The 23,473-nt window shown below is 38.7% G+C and overlaps 1 protein-coding gene across 7 annotated transcripts in view; it reads left to right on the forward strand.

The window, feature by feature from the left end:
- Nucleotides 1-23,473, forward strand: part of LOC120373158 (transformation/transcription domain associated protein) — a 151,852-nt gene that overhangs the window by 37,286 nt on the left and 91,093 nt on the right. For 5 of the 7 annotated variants that reach the window (XM_039491135.1, XM_039491137.1, XM_039491134.1 and 2 more), the window contains exons 22-36: nucleotides 398-598; nucleotides 2,733-2,884; nucleotides 5,343-5,542; nucleotides 6,417-6,634; nucleotides 6,764-6,961; nucleotides 7,654-7,914; nucleotides 9,984-10,145; nucleotides 12,302-12,398; nucleotides 14,098-14,219; nucleotides 15,933-16,103; nucleotides 17,398-17,466; nucleotides 20,464-20,517; nucleotides 21,782-21,901; nucleotides 22,226-22,345; nucleotides 22,642-22,806. In XM_039491135.1, coding sequence (XP_039347069.1) covers nucleotides 398-598; nucleotides 2,733-2,884; nucleotides 5,343-5,542; nucleotides 6,417-6,634; nucleotides 6,764-6,961; nucleotides 7,654-7,914; nucleotides 9,984-10,145; nucleotides 12,302-12,398; nucleotides 14,098-14,219; nucleotides 15,933-16,103; nucleotides 17,398-17,466; nucleotides 20,464-20,517; nucleotides 21,782-21,901; nucleotides 22,226-22,345; nucleotides 22,642-22,806 — 2,310 coding nt within the window. The remainder of the gene's footprint in view (nucleotides 1-397; nucleotides 599-2,732; nucleotides 2,885-5,342; nucleotides 5,543-6,416; nucleotides 6,635-6,763; nucleotides 6,962-7,653; nucleotides 7,915-9,983; nucleotides 10,146-12,301; nucleotides 12,399-14,097; nucleotides 14,220-15,932; nucleotides 16,104-17,397; nucleotides 17,467-20,463; nucleotides 20,518-21,781; nucleotides 21,902-22,225; nucleotides 22,346-22,641; nucleotides 22,807-23,473) is intronic. The other 2 variants (XM_039491138.1, XM_039491140.1) reach the window with 1 other exon arrangement.

The raw sequence follows: 23,473 nt of genomic DNA on the forward strand, positions 1-23,473 counted from the left end.
TATGGAGCTTCCTTATTAAGTAGCACACTAACCTAAATTTACTTCAGCCTCAGTGAGTCCTTGTATTTTATATATAATACTTCCCTTCCAGTGTTAGCCATGAAATCTAAATTGTAATTGAGAACTGTACTGTTTCTTTGTTATATTGAGAAAAGCTAATACTACTTTTTAGAACCAGAAGTAAAAGACCAGCTGCTTAAATACAACATAATGGAAACATTTGATTTTCAAAAAGAGGAAATTCTTGTAATGTCTGGTAAGCTACTGGAGAGAGAGATTTTATTCCCTGAGAGAAAAATAAATTTCTCTTGTATAGAAATGTGCAGATTTAATTATTAATATTTTCAAGCAACACTTCTCTAAATATAGCACATTTAAACGTTCAAATTATCTGTAGGCTTTATGGCGTACATTACGCAATCCTGCTGACAGCATTTCTCATGTGGCTTATCGTGTCCTTGGTAAATTTGGTGGAAGTAACAGGAAGATGTTAAAGGAATCCCAGAAACTACAATACATAGTTACGGAAATTCAAGGACCCAGTATTACAGTAGAGTTTTCAGACTGTAAAGCCTCTATTCAGCTTCCAATGGAAAAGGTAAGCTTACCCTTTTGTTCCTTGTCAGTTTCCTTCCAGTAAAGTTTCTGCACTGTTAATATTTGCTTATGAAATATCCTCATTAAAACTCCTAGTACATATGCCATCAGCTGCAGTGATTAATTGTTTGAGATTTGAATGTATACCAACCTCACTAATGCTGAATTCTATCTAGCCTTCTAGAAAGCTGAATTTGCAAGGTATCTAAAGGCTTTTATGTTTCACAGCTCTCTCTTCAATTACATGTAGCACTGGTCAACTTCTTAGAGTTGACCAGGAAACAAAACTATTTACAGTACGCTTAACCAGTGCTGAAAGTAAATGCTGAATTTTAGAAAATTTGAAATGAGCTGAAAATGTAAGAAATCCATCTTTCCTTTTAGTGTCCTGATGAGAAAAGTTCCACTTCAGTGGTCTGTGAGAACTCATTGTTCTTTTCATTGAGACCTTGATAAGATTGCTTAAAAGATGATAGAGCAGCTAGTTAATTCAGTAGATGAAAAGATGATTTTCCTTAGAAAGAAACAAAATATCCCTTTGTCTGTAGCAAAAGGGCCTTCAAAGGTCATTTTTATCTACCTAATCTCATATTAACTGTTTAAGCATGGATGATTGGATTTCATTTTACAATCAGTTAAGCAATGAAATTTCTTATTTCATGCCCCCCAAATGAATTTTCCACATGGGTCACATTTGATGCATGTCTGTCTTATATTTGGGTGTGCTTTTCTGTTTCAGGGAAGGATGTAATATAAAGTATGTGCACTTGTAATGATTTAAGTATAAAATATATAAGGCCTGTTCTTAAGAGACAACTTCAAGTATCCTCAAATGTCTTGAGTACAGTTCTTCTTAGGAGTTGCTTAACACAGGTTTGAGAATGTATGATGTAAAAACATTTTGTATTGTGTGGGAAAAAGGAACAAATCATCTATGAAGAGAGAATCTGCGTGCGTACCCCCCTCCCCCCTCAGAGCAGTGTTCCCCCTAATTTTGCCCACTCATATGCAGAATGAATTTTGTTGTGTCACACATCACCTCCATACTGGTGCACATATCACCTTCATTTTAATGCACATAACAAAATTCATGTGGTGGGGGTGGGGCTGGGGGGTTTGGAGTGTGGGAGGGGGCTCAGGGCTGGGGCAGAGGGTTGGTGTGTAGGGGTGTGTGGGCTCTGTGGTGGGGATGAGGAGTTTGGGGTGCAGGAGGGTGCTCTGGGGCCATGGCGGGGAGAGAGTACTCCCCCCAGCCCTCTCTCCCCGCAGCAGCACCTGGGCCATGCCGCCCAAGGCCGGGCCGCCCCGGTAGGATCCAGGCTGATCTGGCTGCGGCTGGGTCCATATCCAGCCATGCAACTTACAGGGAATTTAGATATATACACACACACACACTGCATTTTATATCCAGCATATGTGGGAATTATGTGCAGTAATTACTGCTGGAAGGAAGAGACAAAGTGTTTACATAAGGAGTGGGGGAAGAAAGGACTAAATCTTCCATGATTTTGGCTATGATGTAGAGCCTTGCAAATCTTTGCATATCTGCATCTGTGGATGTGGTTGTATTAATAGAATCATAGAAGATTAGAGTTGAAAGAGACCTCAGGAGGTCATCTAGTCCAACCCCCTGCTCAAAGCAGGACCAACCCCAACTAAATCATCCTAGCCAAGGCTTTGTCAAGCTGGGCCTTAAAAACTTTTAGAGATGGAGATTCCACCACCTCCCTAGGTAACCATATTTTTACCGTCTTTGCGTATCTGATGCAGATCCAAATTTTTACACCTGCACGGGGCTCTAACAATAAGAGAGGCTGGTGGTGCAGACGCACATGCAGATAGATATAATAGGTGGAATGCGGATTGCAGGAAATTGTTGTGGATGCGGATGAAATTTTTGTATCCATGATGTACTCAGAGCTTCCCATTCACATAAAAAACAAAATAAACATAATTTCAAGTTCACTCAAGCCTATGTACATTATGCAGAAATTTGACATTTTTAACTTGAGAGGTTTAAAGGATAGCAGAAGTAGTATTTAAATGATTTAAGTACCCTTAACAAGCCGATTTATTATAAGGCAACATGATTAACCAGTGCTTAGTTGATGATGTCGTCTTATTTTTTATTGCAGGCAATTGAGACTGCTCTGGACTGTTTGAAGAGTGCTAACACAGAGCCATATTATCGGAGGCAGGCTTGGGAAGTGATCAAGTGTTTCTTGGTAGCCATGATGAGCCTGGATGATAATAAACATGCTTTATACCAGCTCCTTGCACATCCCAAGTATGATGATCCTTGAAAGCACTTGTGTTTATGTAAAATGTGAACTGTCCATAGAATACTATAAGTTTGAGGCAGAAATTAATCATTGAGTCTATACAATGCATATCCACTGTGGGATTGTTACCTGCAGTTTGCTTTCTGGTACTTAATCCAGTTTTTGTTTTAAATGTTCAAAGCCTGGGGCCTCCCTTCTTTTGAGGGACAGTTCTAGAATCTTGTTTTATTTACTGTAGATGATGGATGGTAGTTTCTTGACATCTTGACACTTCTTCCTTACCCTTAGCCAAAAAAAAAGTGTGTGGGGAGACTGGGAGATCAGTTTGGTAAATTAGGAGATGATTTAAGACAATTTGTGTGTCCTATTGGTGAATTGTTGGTTGGAATATTCCAGAATTTTGAGGTTCAGAATTCCAGATAATGGTCAAAGCACTATAGTAGAATTTATCTGTTCCTTCTAATATCCTTTCTTAGTGATTAAGTATTTTAACATGATTTTGGCACAATAATATTTTAAACTGTCAACACTTTGGCACACGGAACAGTTATTCTTTTCAGAAAGCTGGGTAAATTTTCGGTGCTATGTAAATTCTTTAATATGGAAACAGATTTTTGTTTTGGTTTCAATATAACAGGTCTTTCTGGCAGTCCAGTAACCTCTCTTCTTGCATTGTGCCTAATCTCTGCCTCCGTGCTCATACCCTTCTCCCTTCCCTCTCTTCTCCCCCCTCCCTTTTCCTCCCCCACCCAATTTCTGTCAAAGAAAGCCATGTACTTGGGACCCAGAATAGAGATGGCTGAATCTGGGTTCATGTTTAAGGTAAAGGAGGATACTAAAGGCTGACATAGACCTGTCTACACTTGTAGTAGTATGTAGGGTACCTGTAGTTACACACTGCAGTGAAGGGCAGGCTACATCCACACTGTGGTGTGTGGATACACGTGGCAGCAAAAGTCTGTGGCAGGTGAGGGAGGCTGGCGGGAAAGGCTCCTGCAGCAGGGAGCTGCCAAAGGCTTTCCCTGCTGCCTCCCTTCACTCAGCGACTTTCACTATGGCGAGGAAAGGCTCTGTTGGTGGGGAGCTGCAGGAGCCTTTTCTCTGTGAAGTAAAAAGCTCCAGTGGCACCCCTCTAGCAAAGCCTTTGCTAGCTCAGTGAAAGGCTCTAGGAGGAGGGAGGCAGCAGTGTAGGCATGGGAGTTATAGCTCTCTCCATGCCCAACCAGTGTAGGGTATGTACTCTAACATTCTGGTGTGAAGGTCACTCTGCTTTACTCTGCGTGCCTAAGTTGTGCCTCAGCATCTACATTGCTGTTTATACCTGTACTAGCTGGTGTGCTGTATCTGTACTCCACATGCTGCTGCAAGTGTAGACCTACCAACAGGGGTAGATGATTATGGATAGGAATGAGGCCAGAGTCATCAAACAGTCTCCTACCTAGTAATTTGTATAATAAGACAATCCCTTCCTCATTATGCATACTCACTTTCTGCACCTCCTGGGAAAAGTCTCCTCCTTCCAGCTGCGTGTCAGATTGCCCTTCTTCTTTCTCCACAGTTGCCAAACAAATCCCTTATGTTTGCTTTTTTTCCCTCTCGTCCCTTAGCAGCCCTAATGGAAGGCTTCCTATTAGGGGCTGATTAACTCTTAATATTTTTCTATGCAATTTAAAAATAAAAATAAGTGTTTGTTCCGGACAAAAGCATGAGTGGAAAAAGCAGTGTAATTAGACATTCAATCTGTGTGTTCCGTGAAAATATAAAACCTTTTTAATAAAGTTGATCTTGGAAAATACCAGGTATTTGCCTGAGCTGGGGTTTGTTAAATTAAGCAGTTGCTTTTCTAGGTAGTTTGGTTAAAGTAGTTTAATTTTAAATCACAGATAATAAAATCATTGCATTTAAGTTACATTTGCCGTCTGTGTGCATAATATGTATGTTACATTGATTCCCTCGGTGCAAATAATATGTAGCTAAAAAGCATGATTGTTTTTATTATAATGTATTTTAGATTTGACATAAATGTAACTTTTAAAAAGTCTATCTGGACTTTGAAGCAAATAGGTTTTATTGGGCAGTGAATTAATAGATAAATAACATTTCAGACCTTAAAGATCAAAATCAAATGTCATCTTACTTAATAAAATAAAAGTGTGAAAATATCAAAAATGCCATTCTATAATTGAATTCCACTGTGATGCCTGTATACATATTATTTGGAGTGTGTGTGGCCTCTTCTGAACCACTGGCTTTAAATGTTCATGATGAAATTGAGCCATCCATCATGTTGCCAGTGGTTGCCAAAATTAAAATGGATTAAATGAACTGATCTGGCTTTATCAGAATGAGGGGGTGGGGGTTAGAAGTCGGGAACAAACTGTAAATTAAGTCCTTGATGGTCATGGTTGAACTGTTGGCATAGTAGTTCAGGATTATAATATAGATATAATTTTGTCTTTTCAGCTTTACTGAGAAGTCCATACCCAGTGTAATTATTTCCCATCGGTACAAAGCACAGGATACTCCTGCCCGTAAAACATTTGAACAGGCATTGACAGGTGCATTCATGTCAGCAGTCATCAAAGATCTGCGACCTAGTGCTCTGCCTTTTGTAGCCAGCCTAATCCGCCATTACACAATGGTGGCAGTAGCTCAGCAATGTGGTGAGTAAATGCAGAATAGAAATTTCATGAACTGTCAGGGGATAGGAGAAGAAGGTTTTAGTCTTTTGCAATAAATTCTTGCATAAAGGGCAAAACATTGAAGTTTGTTACATTAAGTTCTTAGTTTAGTTTCTTAATTATATTATTGTTACAACACCTATTTGAATATGCTTACTCTTTCTCTTCTGTTACTTAACTGTTTCAGCTATTAAAAAATAGTTTTGTAAGCCGTACTTACAAAGTTATAACAATATTTTTTAAATATTCAAAAATAAAACACAGTGAAATGTGCACAAGTTATAACTAAACAGACCACTTTTGAAAACCCTGAGCTATGTATATCTCTGATATTGACAGATGTAGAATGCATTTGTACCTTAAATGCAAAATGTTTGTTATAGGCTTTCCACCCCCTCCCTCCCCCCATGTTGGGATTTGGGTACATTTTCTTTTAATTTTTGAAGGACCAGAAAAGGAATTGTGTAAATAACGAAGAGTAATGCAGTATCTTTCACTTATAAAATGTAACTTAATAAACCTTGGTTTGTACCTTTTTATATAGTTCAAGTGATGGGGGAAAAAAGGTGCTGTAAGCATACTTCAAGATACTTAAATGTAATTTTACTTTAATATTCTGAGTTTTAATTTCATAGTGAAGTACATAGTCACCGAATTAAAGGCAAGAAAACATTTCAAATAAGTTTTCATTTAAAAAACAAAAAAAAATGACAATTCATTTACATGTAAATAGTCATAATTTTCACTAGTTTTGCAATGGGTTGATCAGAGAAGATCGGAAGATCTAATTTAAAGATTGTTAATGCTGAAGTATCTATTATCTGTTCTTTTTCCCCCCCTCCAATATAAATTGTAGGTCCTTTTTTGCTGCAGTGCTATCAGGTTGGAAGCCAGCCCAGCACAGCCATGTTTCACAGTGAAGAAAATGGATCAAAAGGAATGGATCCTTTGGTACTTATTGATGCCATAGCCATCTGTATGGCATATGAGGAGAAGGAGCTCTGCAAGATAGGGGAAGTGGCTCTAGCTGTGATATTTGATGTTGCAAGCATTATTCTGGGTTCGAAGGAAAGGGTAATGTAATATTTAATTGCTTAGTTTTAGCCTGTTTAATAGTGCTCTTGAACGCTTTAAAATTGGGAATGGGATATGCTGATTGAATTAAATAATAAATCATTGACAGTTAATTTTTATTTTTTTTAGGCTTGTCAGCTTCCTTTGTTTTCATACATTGTGGAGCGTTTATGTGCTTGCTGTTATGAACAAGCTTGGTATGCTAAACTAGGAGGTGTGGTGTCAATTAAATTCCTCATGGAACGACTGCCTTTAATTTGGGTCCTCCAGAACCAGCAGACTTTCCTCAAGGCACTGCTGTTTGTTATGATGGACCTAACCGGAGAGGTATTTAATGTATGGATGATTTCATTGAGTGTTTGGGAAATTGTGGAACTTCAGATGTTAAATTTATACAAACTAAACTCTTGCTAATCCCGAGTTTTATTACTTAACAGTTTAGTATACCTGTAACAGTTGTTGAATGTGTTCGTCTTTTTATTTGAACCTAGTGAAGATCTCAAGCACATTGGGTCAAATTTAGCTCTGGTTTTATTGGTTACAACTCCACTGAAGGGATAGCTCAGTAACTCCACTGAAGTTGTTGGAATTGCTTACCTCTGAGTTAAATTTGACCTATAGACTTTTAATCAACAAAATAAATTAAATATGCTGTGATTTGAGTGGACAAACATTATTTTTCTTCATTTTAAACTCTACTTCTGGTAAAATGTGTATCTCGCAACCGATCAGCTTTAATGTAGTTCTTGTTTAGTAGATGCTTAGAGAATAGAGTTCTTGACCTTTTCTGAAACCTGAATTGTTCACTGGGCAAGCTATCAGGATGTTCTCGCTTTAGGATTTCATTTATGAAATTGCATAGCACTCTACTTTGCTATCTTTGGATGAAAGGTGCAAAAGGTTAAAAAGGTGTGTTAACTTTAAATTTCTGGCAGAACAGCCATTCATAACTGAGCATAGTGTTTGTAAAGGTCGCTAATCTGCATAACAGCAGCACTAACAAATCCACGATTTCTTAGGTTTCCAATGGAGCCGTTGCTATGGCAAAGACCACACTAGAACAGCTTTTGATTAGATGTGCCACTCCTTTAAAAGATGAAGAAAAAACAGAAGAAATCCTAGCAGCACAGGAAAAGTCTTTCCATCATGTGACACACGACCTGGTTCGAGAAGTAACCTCTCCAAACTCCACTGTGAGAAAGCAAGCCATGCATTCATTGCAAGTGCTTGCACAGGTCACTGGGAAAAGTGTTACTGTGATTATGGAGCCACATAAAGAGGTAAGGTTATCACAAAGGGGATTCACTGAGATACCAAAGTATGTTAAAATAGCTTAAGGATTTTGTTTTGCAAAATGCTTTTTGAAATGGTTTTCACACTATTGAAACAAGCTCTAAAGTACTATTAATTCTGGATATTTTTCATATGGCTTTGACCATAGCAGTCCAGGATAATAGCTTTGCCTATACTAATGTTCCAGTGGTGCAATGAGTCACTGAAGCTAACTTTCTCTGAAGCCTACTTTTCAGGCTATTTTTTTTCAAGCTTATCCTCTGACATATCATATGCAAGGAGGTGAGTTTGTAAGGGGTTGTCACTCCCTATAGGAAGGCGATAGCTGGTTTGCACAGTCTTTTGTGGTCTAGTTTACAGTTCTAAAATGTCATTGTTAAACTGAATATTTTAGTACATTTTAAAAGCCTTTAATGTGGTAAAGAGGCAACCAAGCTGTGTTGGCTCACCGCTTGCACCTACTTGGGGCGTGGCAGCTCTCTCTCTGCTACGGTTTGCTGCTGCTGGCTGTCCCACCTCTGTTGCAGCCTGCCTCTTTCCGTGACTTGGTTTGTCGTCCAGGGTCACTTCAAAGTCTCTCCCCTTTCAGGGTAGTCCATAAACAAAAAGCAAGAGGAATTAACACAAATAAACTGAGTTAGTAAGGGTGGGGGGGAATGACTCCCTCTTAGGGTGTACTGGGATTAGGCAGTCCCTTCCCTCAGTGAGGGTTCTTCAGGCAGTGGTTGTTGTGGAAGTTCTTGCTGTCAATTACCCTTTCCTCAGGAGCTGAGGGTTGATGGTCTGTTTTCTTCCCTGCTCTGCTGGTCTGCCCACAAGTGAGCTGTTTTGCTTCTCTTTTAACTCCTCCTCCAGACTGTGCATGTCTTGCAGGTGTGGCAGGGTGGAACTAGCTGAGCCCAGAGCAGCTCCTTAACCCCTTGTTGTCCAGTATGCTTTGTATAGCCCATCACACAAGCCAACCTAGCTTTGTTAGGTTTTATTGGTCTAAGCATATTTCAGAGTTGGACTGTTGTTTGGATTTGTGTTTTATCTATCTATCTATCTTTCTTTGTTTCTTTCCGGCTGTTAGGGCAGAATCAGTTAAATATATTTTACTCTGGCTAATTGTAGAGTAGGCCTTGTCCCATCCTTTGGGTACAAGCTGAAGACTGAATCTCATGTTATCCTCCACACATGGTCCATACAGACTTTGCTGTGCCTCTCCCTGCCCACCCCATCAATGTTAAATTCCCCAAAGTTTGCATGCAGGCACAAATCATCTTTTTTTCCACTTAGAAGATAATGATATGGGATCCCTCAAAAACCTTGTCAAGTGGGCTTTCGATAGGCCAAAAGGATCTGCACAGAATCTCCTCTTACAACAAGAGACCTTCGTATTGTAATTCAGATATGTAACAGGGACAACATCTAATGGCAATTAGTCAGAATCTCACAGGTAGATAAGGGGTAGATAAGTGAGAATAAGAGGCTGATGTAATAACCCACCAGTCAATGAGTATTTCCATACTTTCTGACATTTTAGGATCTGACAGTATTCTAAGTGCGTGACCTAAAACATGTTTTATCCTTAAATCTCTGAATTTTCTGTGACTTTTAGACATTTTTTTATATCTACAGGGTTCTAATAATCTTTTAAAAGAATATAGATCCATTTACAGCCTTTACTATCTTGACAATTTTTTTTTTGTCTAGGGGTGTGTTTTTAATGTTTACAGTTTTGTGCAGGTCTTCGTCTTTTTTCATATGAAACATGTAACCGTTACTGTTACTCAGTTGGTCAGAAATAGTCATGATGACAAAAAGCTAATCATTCCATAAAAAATAAGAAAATCGTAGTTAAAAATAGGAATATGTAATGGCCTGTTAAGCAAATTATTGTGAATGACATTGGCTCAAGGAAATCTTTCAGCTCAGTGATTTCTAAACAGGTATTGTGAGAGAGCCATAATGAGAGGGACAGAAACATGAGCAAAGCTGATATCCTCTTAATAGACTATTTATATAATCATGTATGCCCTGTAATCAAGATGCTATTCTAAATGATATTTTGTAGGTTCTCCAAGACATGGTTCCTCCAAAAAAGCACTTACTTAGGCATCAGCCTGCAAATGCCCAGATTGGGCTCATGGAGGGGAACACATTTTGCACAACTTTGCAGCCCCGACTATTTACTATGGATCTAAATGTTGTGGAACACAAGGTTTTCTACACCGAGGTACTTCCCTTTTTGTACATTCTGACGTTTCAAACTGAAGGTATTTATATTCTGTCCTATAGCAATGATCTAAGCACTGACAATATTAGTAGGGACAGTGGAAACGAACATGCAGCATTTCTGTGCATCCTGTATGCTGAGGCTCACCCTGCCATTTGTGGGTATCAATATTTTCTGCTGAATTTAAGCTTTCATTTAAAAAAAACCAAAAAACTTTTTGGTTCTCAATGAGAATATAACCTTTGAAATGTGAACTGATGAAGGGCTGTCAGCCTGCATCTGCAAATTAAAACAATAGCTTTCACAAGTATGGAGTGTTCTTAATGTTGGGGAGGTAGGTGTTAAACTGATATTGAAAGTTCACAGTTTAAACAGTCCCAGGCCTTGTTTATACACACTATTCACAAAATTGGTGCAACCCCCTAGCACAGAGGTCAGCAATCTTTCAGAAGTGGTGTACCGAGTCTTCATTTATTCACTCTAATTTAAGGTTTCGCATGCCAGTAATACATTTTAATGTTTTTAGAAGGTCTTTTTGTAAGTCTATAATATATAACTACTTTACATACATCAATAGTTTAAATAAGGTTTTTAAAATGTTTAAGAAGCTTCATTTAAAATTAAGTTAAAATGCAGAGCACCCCAGACCAGTGGCCAGGACCCAGGCAGTGTGAGTGCCACTGAAAATCAGCTCGCATGCCGCCTTCGGCACGTGTGCCATAGGTTGCCTACCCCTGCCCTAGCATATATGCAGTTATATTAATTTTAAAGTGTTTATTGGTTTAATTTATATTGGTGACTGCTTTAACTGAATTGGTTATAAATTTGTGTCGATCAGCCTTCAGTACTGATTTCTGCTTTAGAAACATCCAGCTAATTTTCTTAGAGTGTAGTTGGGAGTTTTTTAAAAGGACGTGCCACTGAAATAAAGCTGCAAGTTTAAAAATAAAGATAACTGAATGTTCTGTCGGAACTGTGAGACAGTCCAGAAAACTGGGGACTTTCTCGATGTCTCAGGACTGACCTTAGTTTCAATATAATTGTCTAGCTGCCTGGTGGTCCATTCCTTACTCTGCAATGCCCCAATACACTTCTTGCTTGTGAAGGGTCCCCGACACCAAACTTGCACAATAGAGAGGCACGCTGGTGGCGCATCTAGACAGATGCGGCCCATATTTCCTCTTTACGATAGGGAGGAGGGTGCAGGGTGTCTCTACAGTGGAAGAGAAGAGGCTATAAAGCCAACTGTAGTAAGTGGCACCCTTTTCCTCCTCTAGGTATTAAGTACTATCCTCTCACCTCCTTAGACCCTCCTGCATTCAAGGACAAAATCCCTCAGCCACCAAAAATAGTTTCTGCTTCCTGTGTTTAACCTCCTTCCTTGGTCTTCAACAACTCACTTGCATCCCCATAGTGGATTTTTTTTTGGCTCAAAGGACTTTTTGGAGACCATTAGCCGACCTTGCTTTCTAGAGGATGCTTCAGGTCATTGTGATTATCTACTTCCATAACCAGGGCCTGTAGACAAACTCAGGAGTATCTCTACAATATCTCCTAGTCTTGAGCATGAGACTCAGTCTAGAGAATGGAACATGATCTATTGATAAAGGTAATCTCCTGGGAAAGAGCTAGGTAATGACCTAGTTCTTGTTCCTAGTTGAAAAAAAGACTCAGAGCAGATCATATAAACCAGGTAGAGGAGTCCTAATAATAATACCTAGCTCTTATATAGTGCTTTTCATCAGTAGATCTCAAAGCATTTACAAACATTGTTAGTATCATTTTATCGCCATTTTACAGCTGAGGCACAGAGAGGCTAAGCAACTTGCTCCCGATCACTGCAACAGGCTGGGGGCAGAGCCAGGAATAAAGCCCAGGTCTTCTGAATCCCAGTCCAGTAAACTCGTAAATTAAAGCACTGAACCTAACTAGGGTTCTTAGAAATTGTGCAGGCTGACACTTTCAAGTATGGAGTTGTGTACGTCTTGTATTTTCAGCCTCTTGAATGAAACTAATTGTTTATTTGAAAATAACTTAAGGCAGCTAATTGCAAGAGCAGAGCTGTGTAGAGAGAATTATTGCCATGCTGAAAACGTGACTGGAAAGATTATTTTGCAATAATCACTGGGCTAACCTCTTTTTTTTAAAACTTTCAGCTGTTGAATTTGTGTGAGGCTGAAGATGCTGCCTTAATGAAATTACCCTGTTACAAAAGTCTTCCATCACTAGTACCTCTTCGAATTGCAGCCTTAAGTAAGTTAAAGCATGCAAATATAGCTTGTGGTAGACAGACACTCTCCTTATAATAGCAGCGGGTGCTTTTGTAGATAACCTCAGCAGACTGAAGTCCTTGAAAGTTGTTCTTTCCAGATCATAGTTTGGGAGATAATGATGGGGACAGCCCATGGGAGCTTGCACTTCCATTGCCAATGCTGTACCTGCTCTCTGGATGAATAGAGTTTAGTTTTCAAAGCTGTGAATCAGATAATTGTCACAAGTAGGGTTGCCAATTGTTTAATCACACAAATGCAAAGACCCTTCCATGCCCCACTCTCTCCCCACTCCCCCATCTCCATTGCCTGCTCTCCCCAACCCTCACTCAGTTTCACCAAACTGAGGAAGAGATTTGAGGTGCGAAAGGGGATGTGGGCTCTGGGGGTGTGGGTGCAAGCTCTTGGAGTTAGGCTGCAGGAGGGGGCTTAGAGCTGGGGATTAGGGGGTCAGAGGGGTTGAGGGATGCAGACTCCGGGATGGAGTTTGGGTGCAGGAGGGGGCTCAGGGCTGGCGCAGGGGTTAGGGGCACGGGAGGAGGTTTGGGGTGCTGGCTCTAGCTGGGCAGTGCTTATCTCAAGTGGCTCCCGATCGGCGGGGCTAAGGCAGGCTCCCTACCTGCCCTGGCTCCGTGCTGCTCTTGAAAGTGGCCGGTATGTCCCCCGGGGGGCAAGGGCAGGGGGGTCCATGTGCTGCCCCTCCTGCAGGCACGGACCCCGCAGGTCCCATTGGCTGCAGTTCCTGGCCAATGGGAGCTTCAAAGTTGGTGCTCAGGGCGGAGGCAGTGTGCGGAAACCCTCCCCTGCCCCAGGGGCTGCAGGGACCTCCTGGCCGCTTTTGAGGGCGGCATGGAGCCAAGGCAGGTAGGGAGCCTGCCGTAGCTCAGTTGCACCGCTAGATTTTTAGTGGCTTAAAGTCTCCTGTTTTGGCTTCAGTAGCTTCCTCGAGATGGAGCCCGATTCCAGGAGACTCCTGGCTAGACCAGGAAGGTTGGTAACCCAAGTCACAAGCAATAAATGCACGTAAATTCCAATGAGAGAGAGAGAGAACACAAAAATGTGAAGCAAGCCAGGAGCTTCTATAGGCAGTAATGATCTTGAAACTTCTTTAATTCAAGTGTGGCTTTATTGCCAGAATTGAGAGAGAGAAAATATACAAATGATCTGAAAATTAGGAACTTCATAAATATTTACTCTGGGAAAAGTAACTACCGGTAATTATGTAATATCCAACAATGTAATACATTCTCACTGGATTAAAAAGAAATTATTAACAAGAAAGGAAAATACTGCTCTCTGTTAACATACTTATAACCTTATTGAAGTCAGTGTGATTGCATGTGTTGGAGAGCAAAAGTTGGCTGACCGGTTATTCCAGTGACAATATTCCTCAGTTCAGTTATTTACAGTAATGATTTTTAGTTCCTAAGGATTAGAACTCTAAATACTTTTGGAATGACTTCCTTGAATAGCGCTCAGAAAATTTAAAATACTATTAATAGTAACACCAGTCTTTTGTTGTTGTTGTGATATCTGTTGCGTGTGGCAAAAATGTTAAAGCTGTAGCTGTCAGTAATTTCAGAAGAAATAAAACAAACATATAGAGAATTTATCAAAAAAATGGCCTTTCCCTTCTGTATTTCAAGTTAACAAGGAACACAAAAATATTTTTATTTTTGCAGATGCTTTAGCTGCCTGTAATTACTTACCTCAGTCTAGAGAGAAAATCATTGCTGCACTTTTCAAGGCACTTAATTCAACAAATAATGAACTGCAGGAGGCGGGAGAGGCATGTATGAGAAAGGTTAGTGATATTAAAACAATGCTGCTTTGTGTTGGTCTTTCTTTATACTTTTCCCAAGAAGCAATGTAACAAGGAAGCAGTATTTCTGCTGGGATTAATAGCTGCTCTGTTTGTATTAGGGTGGCACCAGTATAATTAAGTTGCTTTCATTGTTTCTATGAAATGTTTTTTGAGGGAAGATTTGATCTTTCCCATAAAAATTTCCTCTGGTGGAAACCAGGCATACAGGCTCTTATCCAGGAAGCATATTTTTCTTTTGGACTAAATAAATTCAGCTTTGTTGTTTGAAAGTTTTATGGATGTGTCAAACTGCTCCCAATCAAAAAAATTAGCATTATGCTTATCTTGTGCTGATATATCTCTAACATAACTTTAATGAATAAAGAGATACTTACTTAATATTAATAATTACACTAAGTGTTTACTATTCATAGTCAGTACACCTCTCCCTCAATATAACGCTGTTCTCGGGAGCCAACAAATCTTACCGCATTATAGGTGAAACCACGTTATATCGAACTTGATTTGATCCCCCAGAGCGCTGCTTTACTGCATTATGTCCAAATTCGTGTTATATCGGGGGGCGTTATATCAGGGTAGAGGTGTATCTACTTTATAATGAGGAGCAGGCATTCATAGCCTATTACACAGGATAAGTTTCACACCAGTAATGTCAACGATCCACAAATTTGTAGGTCATGTGTGTACTATGGATCAGATTCCTTCCTGTGACAGCCTTTCTGTGGTGATGCCAGAGCTGGTTATAGCTCCCTGATTGTAAGGGCTGGCCCTGGCAAGAGTTAGGGCAGCTAAGAGGCTTAAATACCTTTTTGCCATTGGTAGAGGATCATCTCCTGACCTCTTCTAAAGCCCCTTCTCTCTTCTCCTGTGGCGGAAGTGTGGGAGCAGTTGATGCAGGAGCTGCCTTCACCAGCTTCATGCTAGCAAGGGGTTCGGTTACGCCAGTGGAAATCCCTACTATCCAACTGTGGCCAGATTCCAACCCCGTTGCACTACTGGGGCAGTGCAAAATAACCTCGGGATTTCAGCAGAGAATCTGGCCCTACAGCTTTAACTGAGTTTGTAACCAGTTACTGATATGGCTGGCCCTAAATATAGATTCTCCACAATCCTTTCTTCAGTGGACTGTGGCAGCTTGCAGTATTTTGCCCTTGCCTGTGGCATAAGATAGCACATAGCTGATGTTTGGTTTGTTGTGAAAAAAGCTACTGTGTGAACAAAACGTAGCTGTGTTTGTTACGACCAGGGTCCCAAACCTGTAGTTTTGCTTGTAACATAAAGCCTGAGTGTCTTTTACCACTCTGTTAAGATCTTTTTCTGTTGCATTTTTAAAACTGCTGGTTAAATGAGAAGGACATTTAAATAATTATATACTTCTTCCCCGGTCAGAATTTTATAACTCCACAGTTAACAATAGTATTATAGGAATAAAATCCTGTTAACCGAATCTCTTGTTTGCAGCACATTCCGTAAACTGAGCAATGTATCACGATTAAACATGTTCGTCATAAGCCTCCATCCTGCCACCAAAAGCATTTTTTTAAAACCAAACATTTGTTGAACCATTTTTTATTGTACAGCCATTTTATTGTGAATTTTAAAAATATGAAACCAGTTTTGTAAGTGTCTGTACAGAAGTAACTGAATTTTCTTTTATTTCTGTTGTGATTCCATGCTTTACTTCCTTTGCAGTTCTTGGAAGGAGCTACAATAGAAGTAGATCAAATTCACACACACATGAGACCATTGCTCATGATGTTGGGAGATTATCGAAGCTTGACACTGAATGTTGTGAACCGTCTGACTTCTGTCACTAGACTTTTTCCAAACTCCTTTAATGACAAGTTCTGTGATCAGATGATGGTAAGCCCAATCCTTTTTTAAATGTTCCTAGAAGAACTCTCCTTTTAACTGACATGGATAAAATTGAAGATTAAAAGAGCATTTTAATAGTGATTTAATTAATAGATTGTACAAAAGGTTTTGATGCTTTACAATTCATTTGTGATTTGAAATGTTTGCATGATTAGAATTTGATGAAAACCATCATTTTTAAAGAGGCTTAGTTAAGTGAAAAGGAAAACAACAAACCACCCTTTTTCTTCTAATGAAGTCAAACTTAATTATACTGAAATCTCCTTGGACAGATTTCTCTCTAAACGTGGGGTTGCCAGGATACTATGGTAAACGTTGTTTTGAAAGCTTGCTTTTTCCTTTTCAGTAGGATGCCAGTCTGCCTACGAAATGTTATCTCTTTGAATGCTAAAATGATGGTGGTCTTGCCTTTATCTTTTGTATTTGGATTCCTAAAAAATTTGCCTGTATCCTTTTGCCAGGGGCTCTAATACTCAGGAGATGAGTGATCATACTTGGTCATTGATTTATATGATTTGTACATTAAAACATGTACGAATCAGTTACCAAATATGAACACCCATTCCCATTTGCCTATCAGACTTAATAAATATCTTCCTGTTCAACCCACATGCGCACTTTCATATCCATCTGTTTTTTGAAAATTGGGGAACACGTACCTTGCAGCAGGCCTTAAAGGTCAGTGGATTTGGGCTTCGCTGTTGGATGAAGTGGTGAAGGTAGTTCCAGAGTTAAGGGCTTTTAACACCCTCAGGTGACCTCAGATGCTGTGATACCACATGAGGAATGAATTGGCAGCCATTAGATTTTGCTATGCCTGTGTAATCCACTCCCTGTGGAAAGAACCTCTAAGAAAGGAGACCTGCTGCATTTTTCACTAGCTAAAGTTCCCTAATGGACTTCAGATGTAGCCCCATATAGGAAGTATTAGTACTCCAATCTAGAAGTGACAAAGGTATAGATAATTGTAGTAAGGTGAAAAAAAAACTTGCAACTTTCCAATCAAGCACAGGTTTAAAAGCTCTTGGCCTCTGTAGGTACCTGGTCAGTTTAGAAGCAGTTGAATGTCTTACAAAACCTGTAGGTTGCAAACCAGTGGGTCGCAAACAGCAAGCTAACCTCTCCAATCAAGGGAGCCGAACTAACTACTGACAGCTGTTTAGTTTGCTGCCCTCAAAAATCAGGCTTGTACGTCTGCTTTATGTAGTATAAAATCTTGCTGTGGCTTTCATAACTGGAACTGTAATTAGAGTAATCATACTGATGTTGGATTTCCCTACAGCAACACCTGCGTAAATGGATGGAAGTAGTAGTAATTACACACAAAGGAGGACAGAGGAGTGATGGAAATGTAAGTTAATAATTCCTTTTATGGGGGAGGGAGAAGCCGAAGTAAGCAATATAAACTTTTATCAAATACAGAAATCGTACAACCGTAAATGTTACCATAACTGGGTATCCACTGAGGTTTTTGTTACAAGGCTGCATATATTTTTGAAATTTTTGTGACAAATCTTAATACAGGAAGCTTTTGACTTGCATTTTAAATTGGTATTTACAGTGACTGAAATTCTCCTGGCAAAGATAGTGCATGTATAAGTGTCTGAGCACTTTTGCTCTGAAGTTGAAATGGTGTGGAGAATCTTTGGTAGGATCCTGTGTAGTGGGGTGAATTTCATCTAGTGTGCGCAGTTTCCTAGGTCCTAATCCTGTAGTGAGGGCTGTATGGGCAGACACCCATTGACTTCTGAGGGATCTGCCTGTATAGACCAGATTACATGATCAGTGCTATAATTTCTCAATAGTCCATTTTTTTTCATAGTTCAGCTTGGTTTTATAGTTTAGTTTTCAGTTAATATGCTGGATGTTCATGTCATATTTTGTCAGCAAATGTATACTACATATAACATTCCCCCTTCCATCTTGAATATGATTTTTGAGAGCCACATTTTAAAATTTTGTTTAATAATTAAGGTCAGTTTGTTGGCTGTTTGTGGGAGGTGATAGTTTGTTGAAATGTGGAATTAAGTTTCCTTGCAAACTGAAAATTGCATAGTTTAAAGGCAAAGTGTGTTTTATAATACTATACTTGTAGAAATAATTATCACATTCAGTGCTATAGTTTGTATTGTGTTTGCAGTTCTATTAGGAACTATACCAGTAATTTCTACTAGGGGTAAAGATTTATCACTGTCTCTAAACTTCCAAACTAGGAAGGAATCTGTTTTTGTTTTGTTTCAGATTAGAACTAAATTGGGCTGGCTGTTTTTGTTTCAGGAAATCAGTAGATTGAAATTTTTTTTTTTAACTACTTTGTTCTCTGTCCCATCAAAGAGCTAACTTCAAATCTAAATTGGTCATCACTTCTGAAGTGAAGTTTGGGTTAATTTCTTGTTTGCATTAAGATTTAAAAGTAGGCTACTGTGCATGCATGTTTGCCAAAATACTAATATTTATTAATTCCACCGCACTGCTATGGCTTTCTATAGACTGCTATTGGGATCCATTTTTCCCCACTCCCGATGATTATAGATAGAGTTGAGTCTTTTATAGTAATCGTCTTTCAGTCCACAGTGGGGCACCACTGTAACAGTTCTTTGTCTAGTTCTCTCTACATATTAGACATATTTCACTCAGCTGTGAATTCTTTTGCTTTTAATGTTTTCTGTCACAATCTTTTTGTCTCTGTGTATTTTTTGTGTGTTAAACATTCCCTCCCCCAAGAACAAAAAAACTGTGGTGGAGAAAAAGCTATTTCAAATAAAGTTGTGAATGTTTGACACATGTACAGCATTTTCAAATAGCGGTTTTTTGACAACGCTTACATTTAAAAAATATTTGATTGATTAAACAAAGATAATTCAGTCTTAAATTTTACTCTTTTTTTTATTAGACGTTCATCTCAAAAGAGTCCTTAATACTACAAATATTAGTAAATTGAAGAAAATGCACTTAGACACTGATCTTCACACATCCATATATAAGATGGTTTTTGTAACTTTATCTCCTAAGAGAGAGAAATGGGGGTGAGGTTAATTAGTCAAGAGGATTAATTGTAGTTAGCATTAATACTTGTTTCTTCTTGGGGTTTGTGGACTCCAAAATTTCACCGATTCACATTAAAAGCAAATTTCTATTAGTGTGAAGTGGTTCTTGAAGTGCCTTGTATTATACAAACTGATTGTGAATGCTAGCTTCAGGAGGAGATCATAACTTCAGTGGAGATTTACAGGCTGAGAAAAAGAAGCACATCTGCTTGAGGGTGGTTTGAGGCACTATTCTTTTAAAAAAATAATTTAAAAAAATGACTTTAAGCAATTTTTATCCTTCTCTCTTCATCTATAAATTGGGGTGAGATGAATAGGACTCCATGCTCTTTTTGAGCACTCTTGTTTTGATACCCGTGTTGTCATGCAGTTCTCAGAATTCTGAACACTCTGATTAGCTGACAAGACATGAGTCATTTTGCCTTCTAGTAAAATACTTTACTGCAAAATTCCACAAGATCTGCATTTTTCAAGGAAAACAAATGGCACTTGTAAACTAAAAAGGCTAAAAAAAAAAAACCTCAGTTAAAAACTGATTTATAATGATGTAAGTTCTGTCAAGGTAAACCCTGGTATAAAGTAAGGGAGCCAGAATTATTCAGCTTTTTTGATCCTTAATCCTTGCCACTTAAAACAGCCCTTTTGTAGCCTAATGTAGCCCTGATTATGTGTGACTAGTAGTTAAAAAAAAAATTGCATTCCAAGTGGAAATGAATTTTTAATTAATGGATCTGATGCTTAAAAGCTTCATTAAAAAAGCTAGTCTTTCCTTACTGCATATGCAGCAAAGAATCCTGTGGCACCTTATAGACTAACAGACTTTTTGCAGCATGAGTTTACGTGGGTGAATGCCCACTTCGTCGGATGCAAGAAAGCTCATGCTGCAAAACGTCTGTTAGTCTATAAGGTGCCACAGGATTCTTTGCTGCTTTTACAGAACCAGACTAACATGGCTACCTCTCTGATACTTACTGCATATGAAATAGATAAAGTAACTTTTTTGATTAAGCAGGTTGCAACAAATTTTCCCCTCCTCATCAACAATGTTACTTAAGTGAAAATTTGAATTTTTGTTTTGGGGGAGGGCTGAAGTCCATTGAAAAGACTTGTGTCGTTTGATATTTGAAGCATTGAAGGTTTTTGTTGTCTGCGTGAGCAATACTTGTCTCTAAAGATATCTGAATATTGTTTCCACTGTCTTGTTCATCCCTAATATTTTTATTGTGCACAAATATATGGGAAATTATATGTAAACAATGTAAAAATAGAAAAAAAAAGATGCTTTTCCTCCCCATCCTCAGGAGAGCATTTCAGAGTGCGGGAGATGTTCGTTGTCTCCATTCTGTCAGTTTGAGGTGAGAACATAACCCTATTAAAGTCAGTTTCTGACTGCAATCTGAAGAATAGCATATACTCTTTTTACATTTTTGTGTTTCTTTTCTTCTTCTTTTTTTTTTTTTTTTCATGCTGTAATTTTTGTTTTGGTTCAGCCTGCCGTGGAAGGGGTAGAGGTGAGAAATTCAGTGGAGGCCCCAGGAGGTTCTTTGTTGTTGTGTTTGGTTTTTGCTGTGATATGTTAGCTGTATTGTTATGTAATGGGCAGAGTGCATTGTGCCTTTGAGTGCAGTGCTGTGACTTGTCCTATGTTTGTCTGTGGCGGAGTTGTTTTAGTAACATTGCTGTGAAGGATGTTCAGCATGTTTTGTACTAGGAGGTTCGGAGCAGAACTTTTAAATGCTTTCCAAGGGATCTAATAATCTGAATGGATTTTATAAATTTAAGCCCCAGTCCGGCAGTGTGTTCTGTGTAGGTGCCCCCAAGGACCTGCTTGTGCAGATCAGATTACAGGATTGGCGCCTTAATGCTTTGTATTTAAATTCAGTTTAAAAAACACCAATAATATCCCACTACAAACATGGTGCATAGTGTCTGTTAGAAGTGGATTTTTTTTCCTCTTCATGTGGTTCCTTGAATACTATTTATTAAATAATACTCCCACTCTGAATAGAAAATACAGTTCATTGCCCTAGGAAATAAGACACATTTAAACTACACAGTTTTAAAAAGAAATCCTGACATTTGCTCAGACATTTAGAAGAATCAGTATTTGATGGGAGAGCAAAGCTGTTTTTAAAAATAGCCAGCCATATGCAACATGCACTGAACAGTGATGGGAGGGTTCTTTTCTTTCGTTCCTATTCTGCTGTTGTGGAATGCGTATGGGAAATGGTTTTGAGCTGCTAGTTTGGATTTTTGAAGTGTGAACCGCTCAATATAGTGCCGCAAAGAATCCTCATAACTCCCCTCATCACCATTCTCATTACACACAGTTTAGCTTTAATATTAAAATATCACTAAAGAAACAAAGTAAATAAATAAAATATGCCTACAAAAACATGATACCAAAATGGGGAAAAATATATATATTTCCTCAGGACAGATTCCTTCCATGTACTGGGGTAAGTAGTTGCTGCTTATATGTTAACTCCTTGCTTTTGTTTGCCAGCTGTGCTAATATATAGATACAAAATGTAGTCATGGTAAGATCTGTGGTAATATGTTTGTACGTTTAGTTAGGAATTGTTAGTTTATTTTGATAATGTTTATTTTTATCTGTAGGAAATGAAGATTTGTTCAGCAATCATAAACCTGTTTCATCTGATCCCAGCTGCTCCTCAGACTCTGGTTAAACCTTTGCTGGAAGTTGTGATGAAAACAGAACGGGCTATGTTGATAGAGGTAAAAGTGGAGTTTAATTTTGCTAATTGCCTCTTTTATTCCTTTTATAATACTCCTGTTTTAAGTGGGCTTTTTTAATTGTTCCAGCCACCTGTGTAAGATTATTTGGTGTAAAAATTGATTTGTAACAAATTATCTCATCTTTTAAGACTGATAATACTTGGTGGTTTTAAGACCTTGGGGTGGTTGTGGTTGCTAACAAATTCATTTTACGCCTGTACACATGCTAAATTCAGTGCTCTATTTTTTGCCAGATAATGTGAGAGGAATGGATAAATTTGAATAAAGGGAAATAATTTAATTAAAACATTATGAATGTTTCAGGCGGGCAGTCCATTCAGAGAACCACTGATAAAGTTTCTGACACGTCATCCATCCCAGACTGTTGAGCTGTTCATGATGGAAGCGACTTTAAATGATCCACAGTGGAGCAGAATGTTCATGGTAATATCTGCGAACAATAGTCCAATTTTGATAAATTAGAAGTTATTCATGTACCTTTTTACCATTATTCTGACTGTGTAGTATCTGCTGTGTCAGACAAAATACCAGACTTCAGTCTTGAGGACAGTTGATTTGGCACCTTTTTATGAGCATTAAATTGAGGCACAAAATGAAAATGCATTAAGTCCAAGTGGTATAGGTAAACTAAACATGGGTATACAACTGTATGATGATACAACCTTTTGGTATGTTTCCTTTAAAATGTATTCCTATAATGGTTGGTTGCCCTTCTCCAGAGTTTTTTAAAACACAAAGATGCGAAGCCTTTACGAGATGTCCTGGCAGCTAATCCAAATCGATTTATCACTTTACTGTTACCTGGTGGCACCCAAGCTGCTGTTAGGCCCGGATCACCAAGCACCAGCACAATGCGTCTTGATCTTCAGTTTCAGGCTATCAAGGTATTTATTTGCTGTTTTCACAAACGTTGTCATGGATAGTTCAAATCTGTTTAGAGGGACGCTGACTATAGATACATTGAGTAATGTCACATATGTATTGGTAGATTTGTAAAGCAGCTTAAAAAAATTGAATTTCCCTTTCACCTGCCAGTTTACTTGTTGCATTTGACTTGGCTTTAAGAAAATAGACAGTCAGTTTGACTCTTCTGTTTCTCATTTACTAGCATAATGCTGCCAATGCTGAATAGGGACATTTAAAAAATATATCTTTAATTGGAGCTAAAAAGAAAACGAATTAATGGCAGTGTTTCTATGGGCAGTTTTTGTAGAACCATATTTAGCCCTAAATCAATCTGAAATGCGTCCCTGTATATCAAGATTGCTGTTATGGAGTGTTGTTGTAGCTGTGTTTGGTCCCAGGATATTAGAGAGACAATATGGGTGAGGTTATATCTTTTATTGGACTAACTTCTGTTGGTGAGAGAGACAAGCTTTCAAGTTACACAGAGCTCTTCCCCTGGTCTGGGAAAGGTGCGAAGAGTGTCAGTTAAATACAAAGTAAAACAAATAGCATATGTGCTAACTACTTATGCTAAGCTAAGGCAGAGGTTCTCAAACTGGGGAGGGGCAGGGGTGAAGGGGACCATGAGAAGTTGGTCTGCCTTCA

This window comes from Mauremys reevesii, linkage group 10, assembly GCF_016161935.1.
Source record: "Mauremys reevesii isolate NIE-2019 linkage group 10, ASM1616193v1, whole genome shotgun sequence".
Classification (NCBI taxonomy): domain Eukaryota; kingdom Metazoa; phylum Chordata; order Testudines; family Geoemydidae; genus Mauremys; species Mauremys reevesii.